General features: G+C 38.0%; 1 protein-coding gene across 3 annotated transcripts in view; it reads left to right on the top strand.

The window, feature by feature from the left end:
• Nucleotides 1-11,797, top strand: part of PPP4R3A (protein phosphatase 4 regulatory subunit 3A) — a 51,957-nt gene extending 40,160 nt beyond the window's left edge. For all 3 annotated transcript variants that reach the window (XM_025392417.1, XM_025392415.1, XM_025392414.1), the window contains 5 exons: nucleotides 4,331-4,500; nucleotides 6,990-7,132; nucleotides 7,617-7,807; nucleotides 8,258-8,484; nucleotides 10,549-11,797. In XM_025392417.1, the coding sequence (XP_025248202.1) occupies nucleotides 4,331-4,500; nucleotides 6,990-7,132; nucleotides 7,617-7,807; nucleotides 8,258-8,484; nucleotides 10,549-10,659 (842 nt within the window). In that variant the 3' untranslated portion in view covers nucleotides 10,660-11,797. The remainder of the gene's footprint in view (nucleotides 1-4,330; nucleotides 4,501-6,989; nucleotides 7,133-7,616; nucleotides 7,808-8,257; nucleotides 8,485-10,548) is intronic.
• Nucleotides 11,798-14,630: the final 2,833 nt, after the last annotated feature.

Raw genomic sequence — 14,630 nt, 5'->3', positions numbered from 1 at the left:
CTCAGCACTTTGGGAGGATGAGGCTGGCAGATCACCTGAGGTCAGGAGTTCGAGGCCCGCCTGGGTAACGTGGTGAAACCCTGTCTCTACTAAAAATACAAAGCTGGGTGTGGTGGTGCACGCCTGTAGTCCCAACTACTCGGGAGGCTGAGGCAGGAGGATCGCTTGAACCTGGGAGGCGGATGTCGCGGTGAGCTGAGATTGCGCCATTGCACTCCAGTCTGGGCAACAGAGAGAGACTGTCTCCCCACCCAAGAAAAATAATAAATTTTATAAAAGCAACGTTGATTTCTTTTAAAATGCATTAAACTTCCTATCAGGGCAATATTATATTCATTTTTCTCATATACCTATCATAGAAAAAGTGAGAACACCGAGGCCAAGGTTAGAGTGGGAGCTTATAGCTCTTTGACTTGTTCTTTTATGTTGACAGTAGAGTTTTGTTCAAGTGTGGAAAAGGGAATTTGAGAACAGAATGGAAAAACTGAATAAATTAATAAATTTAGTTTCATTTTACCGAACATATTAAACACTACTATATTTCATTGATTCAAAAAAAGTGCATTTTTACACATTATTTCTGAAATCAAGATGAGTCTTACAATTAACCTATTTATGCCTAGTGTTCCATTATTGGAATGCTAAGCTTGTGGGAGTTATTTATATCCTGCTCAAGGTCATCACCCAGGTCTGATTTTTTTTTTTTACAAAAAAAAACTTGCAACCTCTAGCATAAATGGATTCATGGCATGTCATTATAATTGGTAGCTCAATCAGTGACATCTTAGATTTGATTACTGTCTTACATCTGGTGTACTAGGAAAATGAAGATGGTTATGACCTGGACTTGGCCATCAACGGAATCAGTTCATTGGGAGAAGAGAGTCATGTGAAAATCAAAATGCAACCGTAATAAGCACTATATTGAGGGTGTTTGGATGCATAGTGGAAATAATTCGTTACAGTTTAATGAGGCAGATGAAAAATTTCACACAAGTGGTAACTTGAGTTGTGTCTTGGTCATGGGAAAGATTGCGTTCTTGGTTGACTACACAGTTAAGATGTTAGTTGGATTAAAAAAATGTGGACAAAGTATATTTGGTCTTTTTTTTTTTATTTTTGAGACAGAGTCTCACTCTGTCACCTTGGCTAGAGTGCAGTGGCACGATCTCGGCTCACTGCAACCTCCGTCCCCCAGGTTCAAGCGATTCTCCTGCCTCAGCCTCCTGAGTAGCTGCGATTACAGAAGCACACCACTACGCCCAGCTAATTTTTGTATTTTTAGTAGAGATGGGGTTTCACCATGTTGGTCAGGCTGGTCTTGAACTCCTGACCTCGTGATCCACCTGCCTCAGCCTCCCAAAGTGCTGGGATTCAGGCGTGAGCCACTGCGCCTAGCCTACTTGGTCATTTTTAAAGACAGTCAGGACAATGCAGCTGAAAGGAAAGAACTTTTCTTTAGTTCAGTTCCTCATTTCATTATTTTGCTTGCAGTATTACAAAGAAAATTTCTCATAATCTAATGAGAACTATGGAGAGAATCTTTTAAGTAAATGAAAGTTTATTGTTCGAAACTATGTTAGCAAAATCTTAGTTATGTTTCGTTGTTGATATTTTCCAAACTGAGTCAGGTTATCATTAAACCTAACTCTTTGAAATGACTTCTTGGTGTACCTCTCTTCCCAGGGTTGATATATAAGTATCTTCCTAACAGAGATGCCTGTCATTAGGAACAAGCTTTTTAGAACTGGCTTTACAGTATGCAATAGGAGTTTTTACCAAAGCTATCTAAGAACTAAAATAAATTTGAGAAAATTTAAGATATTTGTGGTTCTGAAAAAAGTATACTTTGAAGTATTAGGTGTAGTATTTTTTAAGGGAGAGTTTATTGATATTTAAGTTTAGATGCACATACATAAATGTAGACAGTAATGAGCAGTTAAATGTAACAATTTGGGAATTTCGGGAGCTTTTAATTTTTTTTATATTTGCTGCTGCTTAATTAGTATACTTTGTCATATTTAAAGACAGCTAGTTAAGTATGTGGGTGTATCTAGCAATCCTTTCTAAACTCAGTCTTTATAGACTAGGTATCAGATCTGTCAATTTCCTTGGCCTTATTAAGTTCCTTGGATCTTAAATTATAGCCCTTTAGCTCATACTTTTATGTTGTTTGAGGGTGTTTTGTTCTTATTAAAAAATGGAAATCTTAAAAAAGGAATGAAATAAAGCTTTATTGTAGAGGCATTTATTCAACTATCATTAGTTACAAAGTAAAAAGTCACAAATTTATTACATGGAATCTCACGTTTTATAAAGTACAGATAAATAATGTTTTTTTGAGATGGTTGAAACTAAGTACATGAGGTTCCTGGAAATGTTAATGAAGGTTAGAGATGTGAGTGGAAGCAGAATGTGCTTTACATTGAAAATCCAGTGGCAATGCCAACTTGGCCTGTCCTAAAAGCTTTCTCCACTCTACTTTGAGTGACTTGACTTCCTAGATCTTACTGGTAAAATTTTGAAAGCAGCTTTTTACTCAACAGCAAAGAATAGTGGTTGGATATTTTTGATGCAGGTTTCTTTTAAGGCATGGATTTGAGTGGTAATAATACAAAAATGTAAGCACAAATGGAAATAAAGACCAAAACAAAAAGACCACTAGAACCTCATTCTATCTACACCAGCAGTTTCTGGATAGAAGTGCTCTTAAAGAAGTGCGTTGGTGCCCATCTGCATTCCTTTGTCTTAGTGAATTTCAGGAAAGGAGTTTTTCACTCACCTAGGAATTACAATTAGACAAGAGGGGTCAGTGTGTGTGTTTGTGTGTGTGTTATGGTAGGACACAAGTCTCCACAAAGCCCGCAAAGTTGGAGTACAAATTCTTAAAATAGTAATACTCCTGCCTTAATTACTACAAGTTTAAAATGTGGTCTGTTAGCATGAGCTCTAAAGTACTGATTTTTATTCTTAACAAACAGAAATGCCTCAGTAAGTTCCTTTGTCAAATAAGCTTAAAAATACAAACTGAAAATACTGTTTTGGGAAAATAAACCCTTGTTAGGCTTTGACTTATCACACAGAAAGATGCCTCTTAGTGTTTAAAATGTCTTAGTTCACCATGATTATGTTTTTAAAAATATTCAGTAGTTTAAAAAACAAAATGCAATTATTATTCTATAAACTATTTAGAAACTCCCTGCCCAGAGTGTTTCTTAAGAAAGATACACTCTTAAATAAGTTGCATTGTTAAGGCAGTTAATAACTGTACCTAATTGGGCATTCACTTGTGGACCTCTTTTCTGCCAACTAAAGAAAAATTGAGCTGCTTTACTCCTCTGCCTTCCCACCCAGAAACCGTGTCAGCATGGTTGCCTGGCTACCTGCTCATGAAGGACTTGATTAATAGCAAATTGGCAATTTAACGAGCCACTTCCATGATCTCCAAAGAAACCAAAATACAAACACAATATTTAATCTTGCCAACCGAAGACGATGTGACTGCATGAAGTGAGTATGCTTTTTTGCACTGTTTACAATAACTGGGGCATTAACTTACTGATAATTCCATTTAGGTAAAGAGGGCTTTGTTGAAGTCTAGCTGTCTGAGTATATTTGTGTCTTGACGAATGGTGACTTAAGTAACTCCCCATACCTCAAGATGTAAATATACCTTTTAATCTGTAAGTTAAAGCCTAATTAATTATGAAAATGAAAACTAGAAAAAAATTAAAAAGCATACTCGCTACAATAAGCATAGAGGACCACATTTTAAATAATATCCTCTAAATTTATTTCTAAACTATGGCAAGGCAAATTTTGGGTCATGCAGATTTTTGTGGGTTTATGGCCTTTCGACAGCCACATCTACAAATAAATAAAATTTCCAAGAGTGTCCAAAAATATTGAAGATCAAATTATTAGTGGATTGCCCTAATAAAACACTGGTTTTTTTCTATTAAGGTGGATATAAAAGGTCATGTTGAATTTTTTCATCTTAAGTAGTGTGATAGGTTCATTCGTTTGTCTTAGCTCTTATTTTAGATGTAAATTACATTTTGGTCATTAGTAACTGGTTTATTTTCAGAATTTTTCTGGCTTTCTAAGACTTGTGTTCTATGATGACATATACTACTTTTAGAAGACATTTTTCTGATAACACTTTCATAATCCTTATCTTCAGGTTCACAGTTCCGGAAGTGCAAACATCACAAATAATTATTGATATATGTTAAATAGTTTTTCTTGGTTTGATGGTTTATTTTGTTTGGTAAGTCTAAAGTATGGAAGCGTGGTATGTGATTTAAACAACAATGCCTCTGTGTTTCAGGTGCCCTTCGTTTTAAGAGAAAGATTATTGGATTAAAAGATGAGTTTTACAACCGCTATATAATGAAAAGTTTTTTGTTTGAACCAGTAGTCAAAGCATTTCTCAACAATGGATCCCGCTACAATCTGATGAACTCTGCCATAATAGAGATGTTTGAATTTATTAGAGTGGTAGGTTCTGTATTTTTAATTAGAATTTTCGTTTTAATTGTTTGAGAAAATTGAATATGCATTACCTAGTATTTTGGCTTATTTATATAATATTTCCTTATATAATATTTGCTTCCTTATAATAATATTTCCTCATATAATATATAAGCTTCCTTATATAATATTTGGAGAGTTTAAAAAAAAAAAAAAGTAGCACCAGCCTATGAGAGATTTGATTCAAGCTACGTCTTACCTCTCAGCAGCTACAAATCTTTTATAGCAGGGGTCCTCAACCCCTTGGCCGAGGACCAGTCCATAACCTGTTAGGAACCAGGCTGCACAGCAGGAAGTAAGCTGCAGGCAAGCAGGCGTTACTGCCTGAGCTCCACCTCCTGTCAGATCAGCAGCAGCATTAGATTCTCCTAGGAGCATGAACCCTTTGGTTAACTGTGAGGTGGAACAATTTCATCCCGAAACCGTGCGTCCCCCACCCTGACCCCAGTTTGTGGAAAAATTGTCTTTCATGAAACCAAAAAGGTTAGGGACTGCTGCTTTGTAGGGGACTGCTGCTTTGTAAGATGGTCAGAGTAATCATTTTAAGAAAGCAAAACTACACTTGACAGATAAGCATTCGAATGTGTTTTTCTTAGCTTACACATTTCTAAAGACCAATTTCATAATACTGCTTATTCTCTAGTAATGTAATAAGCTAGTGGTTCTCATTGATGCTGTGCAAATTTATCTGGCATGGCTTTTTGTTTTGTTCATTTTTTTAGAGACAGGGTTTTGCTATGTTGCCCAACTGGGCTCAAATGATCCTCCCATCTCAGCCTCACAAGTAATTGAGACTGTAGCTGCATACCATAGTACCTGGATGTCATGCTTTTTTAAAAGTTGGGATAAAATAATACATAACATTAAACTTGCTATTTTAACCATTTTAAAGTATACATTCACATTGTTGTGCAGCCATCACCATTATCCGTCTCCAGAACTTTTCTGTAACATGCTCTTTTTGGGGGGTGGGGACAGAGTCTCTATTACCAGGCTGAAGTGCAGTGCTATGATCTCGACTCACTGCACCTTCCACCTCCCAGGTTCATGCGATTCTTGTGCTTCAGCCTCTCGAGTAGCTGGGATTACAGACATGCACCACCACACCTGGCTAATTTTTGTATTTTTAATAGAGATAGGGTTTCACTATGTTGGCCAGGCTGGTCTTGACCTCCTGACCTCAGGTGATCTGCCCACCTCAGCCTCCCAAAGTGTTGGGATTACAGGCATGAGCCTCTTCACCCAGCCTGTGACATGCTTTTAAAATATGCATGGCTACTGTGTGTGCTCACTTGGAAGTGGGAACTAAACTTTGAGTACACATGGAAGTAAAGAAGGGAATAACAGCAGATACCAGGGCCACTTGAGGGTAGAGAGTGGGAGAAGATGAGCATTGAAAAACTACCTATTGGGTACTGTGCTTACTACCTGGGTGATGAAATAACCTATACACCAAACCCTTGTGACAGGCAGTTTACCCATATAACAAATACACACATGGACCCCTGAACCTAAAATAAAAATTGATTAATAAAACATAAATGTCCATGGCCAGGGATAGTGGCTTATGCCTGTAATCCTGGCACTTTGGTAGGCCAAGGTGGGAGGATTGCTTGAGGCCAGGAGTTAGAGACTAACTCGGGCAACATATCAAGACCCCATCTCTACAAAATTTTTTCTTTAAAACTTAGCCCTGTATGGTGGTGCATGTCTATAGTCCTAGCTGCTCGGGAGGCTGAGGCGGGAGGATTGCTTGAGCCCAGGAGTTCAAGGCTGCAGTGAGCTATGATCATACCACTATATCTCAACCTGGGTGCCAGAGCGAGACCCCATCTCTTAAAAAAATAAAATACACATACCCAGCGCACACATCAGAATCAGAATCACCTAGGGCAAGACCTGGGCATTTACTTTGTAAAGACCCATAGACCCATAGATAAAGACCCAAAGACCCATAGATAGCTGGGCGCAATGGGTCACACCTGTAATCCTAGCACTTTGGGAGGCAGAGGCGGTGGATCACCTGGGGTCAGGAGTTTGAGACCAGCCTGACCAGCATGGAGAAACCCCATCTCTACTAAAAATACAAAATTAGCCAGGCATAGTGGTGCATGCATGTAATCCCAGCTACTCGGGAGGCTGAGGCAGGAGAATCGCTTGAATCCAGGAGGCAGAGGTTGCAGTGAGCCGAGATCACACCATCGCACTCCAGCGTGGGCAACAAGAGCAAAACTCCATCTAAAAAAAAAAAAAAAAGACCCATAGATAAGTTGGGGACTATTTTAGTAGCCAATATATGTTTTTTATTTTTTATTTTTTATTGTTTGGCTATCTCTAAGATTATGTAATTTTATGAAATTAAGCTACTTTTGGTGGGTATGAATTTATTAAATTAAGCCTCATCTTGCTAAAATGACATTTTCCTATCATTTTTTCATTGCTATTCTTTTCTGTAGGAAGATATAAAATCATTAACTGCTCATGTAATTGAAAATTACTGGAAAGCACTGGAAGATGTAGATTATGTACAGACATTTAAAGGATTAAAACTGAGATTTGAACAACAAAGAGAAAGGCAAGATAATCCCAAACTTGACAGGTAAATGACCATACATTTAAACATATTCGTTCAACATCAAGTTGTGTGGTAGTGGCTTTATTGTTTATTTGATATTATTTGGCTTGACAAGGAACTGGGAAATCAGCAGATAGCAAATAGAAATTGTAGCTTCCTGTAAGGGTCAGCATAAATGTTTCCCTGAAGATTTAGCTGGTTGGTAGTATAATACCTTAGGCATGTATCAAGCTAGATAATGAAAAAAAAAAAAAGACCAAACAGTGGCAGTGAGGCTTCATGTGTTCAAAATAAAATCAGAGCATTATATTACTTGCTTTAAATTTACAAGTTACTAAGGTTACAAATTATTCTTTAAAATTTTGTACATTAATCTACCTGGATTTACATGGATATTTTAATATTTGTAAATTTCTTGTTAATTCCCTATGTTAATTTAATAAGTCATCTGTAACAGTACAATTAAGTCCATATATGATTGTATTTACTCTTTCTTCTCTGCTCGTAGTATGCGTTCCATTTTGAGGAATCATAGATATCGAAGAGATGCCAGAACACTAGAAGATGAAGAAGAGATGTGGTTTAACACAGATGAAGATGACATGGAAGATGGAGAAGCTGTAGTGTCTCCATCTGACAAAACTAAAAATGATGATGATATTATGGATCCAATAAGTAAATTCATGGAAAGGAAGAAATGTATGTGGGAAAAAAATGGCCAAGAGAAAATTAAGGCTTTCTCACTCTAGATTTATTCTTATTTCTTGACAAAATGATTAGTTAGTATTTGCTTGGAATGTGTGATGGCATAGGTTTTAAAGACTCCATTGCTTTATGGGATGTGACTGAATAGCAGTGTTGTGCAGGCATAGACTAAGTTTTCTTAATTTGAGTTGAATAAGGAATATACTATTTCAGGAAGGGTAGCGATACTGAATATGATTCTGAAGGTTTCACTTCTTCTCTGGAGTAAGATCCAATGAATGGAATTTTGTTTAGTGTTTTGGTAAGCTTCATTTATAAATTGAACTTCAGTGTTTCTACCCAGTGGAGTAAGCTGGTTAAATGTATTTTAGTGTTACCTCATTTGGGGAAATTTAAAAAAGAATGAGTATGGGGGACAACTATTGACAGTATTCTCATTTTTAGTAAAAGAAAGTGAGGAAAAGGAAGTGCTTCTGAAAACAAATCTTTCTGGACGGCAGAGCCCAAGTTTCAAGCTTTCCCTGTCCAGTGGAACGAAGACTAACCTCACCAGCCAGTCATCTACAACAAATCTGCCTGGTTCTCCGGGATCACCTGGATCCCCAGGATCTCCAGGCTCTCCTGGATCCGTACCTAAAAATACATCTCAGACGGCAGCTATTACTACAAAGGTACATTTTTGACTCCCATTTTGTCCCCTTTTTTTCCAATTTAAGCTTTCTCAACAATAATTTTTACTAAGATTCCCTTTGGTTACTGCCACCTAGAACTGATTTAACATTCGCGAACTAGAGGATGAGTCCCCCCCACCACTTGAACTTACATAAATGTTGAGAAATTTCTGAAAGTCTTTTTATGACCAATGCAAAAGTCTGAATATAGTGTGAATTCTCACTTGGGTATTTTGCATTTTAGAACTGCAACTTCAAATTTGTATGTCAGAACATTCACAGAAATGTTTAAGGTTTTCAGTTATTCTCGAATAAATTTTCCTAATACCGAGATAAAGCTTTTGTGGGGAAATAATAATCTAAATACCTGGATACTTCTGACTTTACTTTGCCAGTTATGGTTTATTTTTTTAAGAAAACTTAAACATCTACTGTCACTAACATTTCATATAAGAAAAGAACAAGGCCAGGCGCTGTGGCTCACAAGGGCCCAGCACTTTGGGAGGCCGAGGCGGGTGGGTCACGAGGTCAGGAGATCAAGACAATTTTGGCTAACACAGTGAAACCCCGTCTCTACTAAAAATACAAAAATTTAGCTGGGCATGGTGGCAGGCTCCTGTAGTCCCAGCTAATCTGTAGTCCCAGCTACTCTGGAGGCTGAGGCAGAAGAATGGCGTGAACCTGGGAGGCGGAGCTTGCAGTGAGCTGAGATCGGCGCCATGACACTCCAGCCTGTGCAACAGAAAGAGACTCCGTCTCAAAAAAAAAAAAGAACAAAATCTTAATAAGAAAAATGTAGAGAACATGCAATCTCCGAATAAAACCAGTTTTGGGGGCTCCTTAGGCCAACCACCCTTTTCTTTTGAGACATAATATATTGATTTTTGGGCTAGCAGACTAGCAGTTAAAAGACTGGCATTTGGGAATCAGTGATCTAAATCAGACATGTAATGCCCATTCAGTCTTTTTTTTTTCTGGCGTGAGCTGTAGAGTCCTAATGGCTAAGAAGTGAGTCTGAGACATGCTTTAGAGCAGAGCAATGTGAATTTTTCCCTTAGCATCTAAATAAAGCAAGGGGCAGTGGTTTCTGGTGAAGGATCAGGGCCAAAAGGAAACCCAGATGAAATGATGAGGAAGAGTCAAGGTAGAATTGCTTTCCTAACTTCTAATAGAATAGCCTGTCTACCCTCATTTCTGGTGGTCTCTTTATCTGCTGCAGCTTTCATTTTAGTACTTTTTTTTTCCCTCCTTTTCTTGAGACAGAGTCTCAGTCTGTCACCCAGGCTGGAGTGCAGTGGCGTGATCTTGGCTCACTGCAATCTTCACCTTCCGGATTAAAGCGATTCTTGTGCTTCGGCCTCCCGAGTAGCTGGGATTACAGATGTGCACCACCACGCCTGGCTAATTTTTGTAATTTTATTAAGAGACAGGGTTTCAGCATGTTAATTAACAGGCCAGGCTGGTCTCAAACTCCTGTCCTCATGTGATCCCTCTGCCTCAGCTTCCCAAAGTGCTGGAATCATAGGCATGCATCACCACTCTCAGTCTCATTTTTATACTATTTTAGACTTTATGTTCAAAAAATTTTTAATGTGCTATTAAGTCTTGAAATATTTTTCATTCATTTTCTAACTCCTGGGTAATTTGCTAGGAGTATAAACTGCTTACATGTTTTTGCTTTAAGTTGGGTGCAGTGACTCATACCTGTAATCCCAGCACTTTGAGAGGCCAAGGCGGGTGGATCACCTGAGGTCAGGAGTTCAAGACCAGGCTGGCCAACATGACAAAACCTTGTCTCTAGTAAAAATACAAAAATTAGCCAGGCGTGGTGGTGGGCGCCTGTAATCCCAGCTACTCGGGAGGCTGAGGCAGGGAGAATTGCTTGAACCCAGGAGGTGGGTTCCTGCACTTCACTGCACTCCAGCCTGGGCGACATAGCGAGACTCCAACTTTGAAAAAAAATGTACTGTGTTGGTAGGATCTATTTTCTTTCTCCAGCCATAAAACACCCGTGTTTTTAATATGTGTTTTGTTTTCTGTTCTTTAATCCTTATTGCTGAACAGGGAGGCCTCGTGGGTCTGGTAGATTATCCTGATGATGATGAAGATGATGATGAGGATGAAGATAAGGAAGATACGTTACCATTGTCAAAGAAAGCAAAATTTGATTCATAATAATGGCAACGGCCTAGGATCAGTACCTGTTGAAAAAAACTGATTCTCCACCCCTCCCCCACACAAAATCCACAACAACGTGCAGTGGTCTCTTGTGAATGACTGACACAGATCAGCCTCTTACACTTGACTTCTGCTCATCAAGTGCCAATTCAATGGAGCAGGAGGAGGGGATATCATACATTTAGGGGAAAGACTTAAGCCTTTGAGCTCTCCAGCTTGGACCACACATTGCCCTTTTCTCAGGGAAGGAAATGGAAACAAAAAGCCAACAGGGCAGGGGTTTTGTAAGTGGAACTCTGGATTGACTGGTCAGTTGCTACAATCAGAATACGCTTTCTTGGACCATGTTTGAGACTCAGAAGAATGGGCCTTTCTGCCATAATTCTTCACTAGTTAAGAATGCCAGCAGTTTCTTTGTATAAAGAGACCTGCCTTTAAAATCATACATTCTGAACATTTTAGTCAAACTACAACAGGTTTGGAAAACCTCTGTGGGGGAGGGGCGAATATAAAGTTTTCCTCTTTTTTATCTGTTCCCTTTGCCCTTCAAACTGCAGATTTTTTTTTTAAGTGGGGATTTCTCCCTACTTGATTAAAGATTGAGTGGAATTCTAGATGTGGTCATTTGTGTCATAATTTTTTGTTTTATTTTGTTTTTGATTTTTTTTTTCCTCCCCTGAGTGTATGCTTAGTTGTTGAGTATATATATTTGGGACCATTAAAACTTTTTTTGATGTAATATAACCTAACGTTGTGCTGGTACCTGTTTTACCATGTGTAATTTTTGTTCTACATCACAGTTCTTAATTTGTTTAGAGTTTTATGAAAGATGGTATAGTTTTTATTGACAAAAGCAAAGTAATCTTACAACTATGTGCATACAAAAGCAATACTATTTTGTGACTAAATATTTTATATTAAAATTTACATCAGCAACTGTCTTGAGAATTCAGGGAAATAGAGTGGAATTTAAAACTTCAACAGTTTTGTTAAATCTAGCAACATGAAATTAGTATTCCAAAGAGATTCTGAAATTTCTTTTCTTGGGGAAATGACGGTACATTAAATCAAAATTGAGGATGGATGATTTAAAAACATTTGACTTTTGAATAATAAAAAGAAAAGTGAAGAGTAAGAGAAATTGTATTAGTTGTATGTTTCTTGTTTTTGTTTTTAACTACTCCCTTTGGAATACCAGTTTGACTTGTAAGTGGTGGTTTCTAAATAAATACCTGGCCAGAGGACCATCACCCTTTAAATAGGTTCTTTTTGTTGTCTTAGATGTGATCAAATTCTTTCAAGGAAAATGAAAATAACTCTACTTACCCTCACTTTTTAAAGTGAAGAGTTTAGAACTTGAGAATATATTTTCAAATGTGAGTAAAACTTCATATCCTGGAAAGGATGCTATTTTAAGTATCATATACTTTAACTGAGTATCTAGCAAGCACTGTGTGCTTCTCTATCTTGTCTTGTTTATTCCTCAGTAAATTCTAATGGTGGTACCAAAAACAAGACTATATTGAATAGTTGGATAGAAAAGCAGAAAGTGTCAACTTGCTACAGTCATTAAAAGTTTTATTATTGGCTAATTTTTTTTTAACAACAAAAACTTTGGGTGCATAATTATGAGATTATATCTCACTAGAGTATAGATCTAATTCAGAGGCGCAAGTTTTGGTTATTAATAATTGAAGTTAATCAACTTATCTTGCAAATAAAGAGAAGAAAAACTCTTAGGATCTAAGCCAATTATATTATGTCTTCCTTTTTTACCTAGAAAGCCCCATGTCAAGTAATGTTTCTGCCTTAAACATACGTTTAAAACTGACCTTTCTGGGTGATTCTTGAAATACTTGTCTTGGTATTCTGCAGGTTCTTAGATTGAGGGAAGAAGCATCACTTGCTTTCATTTTGTGGTCCAGTATATTAACTGCTGGCCTTCCATAGTTAAGAGATGACTTTTCATTGATGGACTTTTGTGTTCCCTTAGTTATTAGTGATTATGGTTACTGAAATAGAAACCTGACACAAGTGTTCCTAAAACCTACACAGTAGGAGAAATGAGATTAGAAATAGCTTGTCATCTTATGAAGGAATACTGTTAGAAAGAAATTGCTAGAAATACAACACTTCACACAGTTCCATATGACTTAAAAGTCCATACTTTGTTTTACTCTGTCACTCAGTGTGGAGTGCAGTGGTATGACCATGGCTCACTGCAGTTTTGACGTCCCAGGCTCAACTGATCCTCCTGCCTCAGCCTCCCAAGTAGCTGGGACCAAAGGGACACCACCATGCCCAGCTAATTGGTTGGTTTTTTTTGTAGAAACGGGATCTCCCTATGTTGTCGTGGTCTCAAGTGGTCCTCCTTGCCTTGGCCTCCCAAAGTGCTCGGATTACAGGTGTGAGCCATCGTGCCTGACCAAAAGTCTAAACCCTTAATCATAGATACTGTCTTGGTAACTGACATGAATGTAGTTTCTCTACCTTAATGACACCAATTGGTACTTTTGGTCATTTTGCAGTATTTAAAATGAAAACATTTTCACCTCCCAGAGTGAACTCCACAGTTTCTGAAAAAGATTTATAATTATTGCAGGAAACACTTTGACATCTTTTTAATAGAATAATGTGTCTTTTTTTTTTTCTGTCCAATTATACTCAGATCTTGCATCTAATTTTTCCCAGAACTCCAATTTGCAAGTCAATCTTTGAATTTGGAAACGCAAGGGAGGCATGGAGCAGGGGAAAACATTCCCTACTATTTGTTCTTAATTAATTTAACGATTGGTCATTGTAAAGGCTGCAAGATTAGAATGGCAACAGGTTTAAACTGGAAGATTTAAGTGGAGATTTTTTCAGGTTGTCAGATTTGTAGTATTTAGGCATAAATAATTGCTAAAACGGCATTGTCAGAGTTCCTTTTGGAGGAAAATTTAGGCCTTCAGAATTCTTTTGTTCAGATTATAGTAACTGTTTCTGACAATGTTATTTCAAGGAAGATTATAGACATTTTTATGTATGGACTATCATCTACTGTTACACCGGGGCTTTGAGAGCATATGAGAAAATGAGTCATCAGTATGTTGTGATTCCCAATGCTAATTCAGTTTTATATTTATTTCTTTAGCCTTAATATCTTATTTTGGCTCTGTAGAATGGTAAATCTGAAAGAAAACTGTAGAGATCCTCTTTTCAGCTAAGTATGTTAATGCTGGAGTCAGATGTCTTATTCTTCAAATAGTTCTTGTTGGAGACAACGTTCCTTGACCCTTTTCAGTCTCTTGGATAAAAGGTGCTTCCATGGACTCAGAGGAAATAGTGGTTACTTCAACAAGATGCCAGATGGGCTTTTGTTTATTTAATTTCCTCTGCCTCCTACCATTTCAAAGAAAGTGCTCTGGTACAAGTGACATCCTACCTGCAGGTTCATTGGATCCTTTTTCATTCTCTATTATTTGACACTGAGGCAGCATTAGCTACCAACCACTGTTTTTTTGATATATTTGTCTTGGTGTCTACACGTGTTTTTTGTTTGTTTGTTTGTTTGTTTTTGAGATGGGGCCTCACTCCATTGCCCAGGCTGGAGTGCAGTGGGGCGAGCACAGCTCACTGCAGCCTTGACCTGGGTTCAAGCAACCCTCTTGTCTCAGCCTCCTGAGTAGCTGGAACTAGTTAGGTGACACCACGCCTGGCTGATTTGTGTATAGAGACGGTTTCACTATGTTGCCCAGAGTGGTGGTGATTAAGAGATAGGGTTCACTCTGTTGCCCTGGCTGGAGTGCAGTGGCACAATCATTACTCATTACAGCCTTGAGCTCCTGGCCTCAAGCAATCCTCCTGCCTCAGCCTCTCTAATAGCTGGGATGACAGGTGAGTGCCACCATGGTTGGTTAGTTGGTTTTAAGAGATGGGATCTCACTATGTTGCCCAGGCCAGTCTCAAATTTGATGTCTCCGTTCTCT

Source organism: Theropithecus gelada, chromosome 7b (assembly GCF_003255815.1).
Source record: "Theropithecus gelada isolate Dixy chromosome 7b, Tgel_1.0, whole genome shotgun sequence".
Taxonomy (NCBI): Eukaryota; Metazoa; Chordata; class Mammalia; order Primates; family Cercopithecidae; genus Theropithecus; species Theropithecus gelada.
This window is presented reverse-complemented; position numbering and strand designations above follow the sequence as displayed.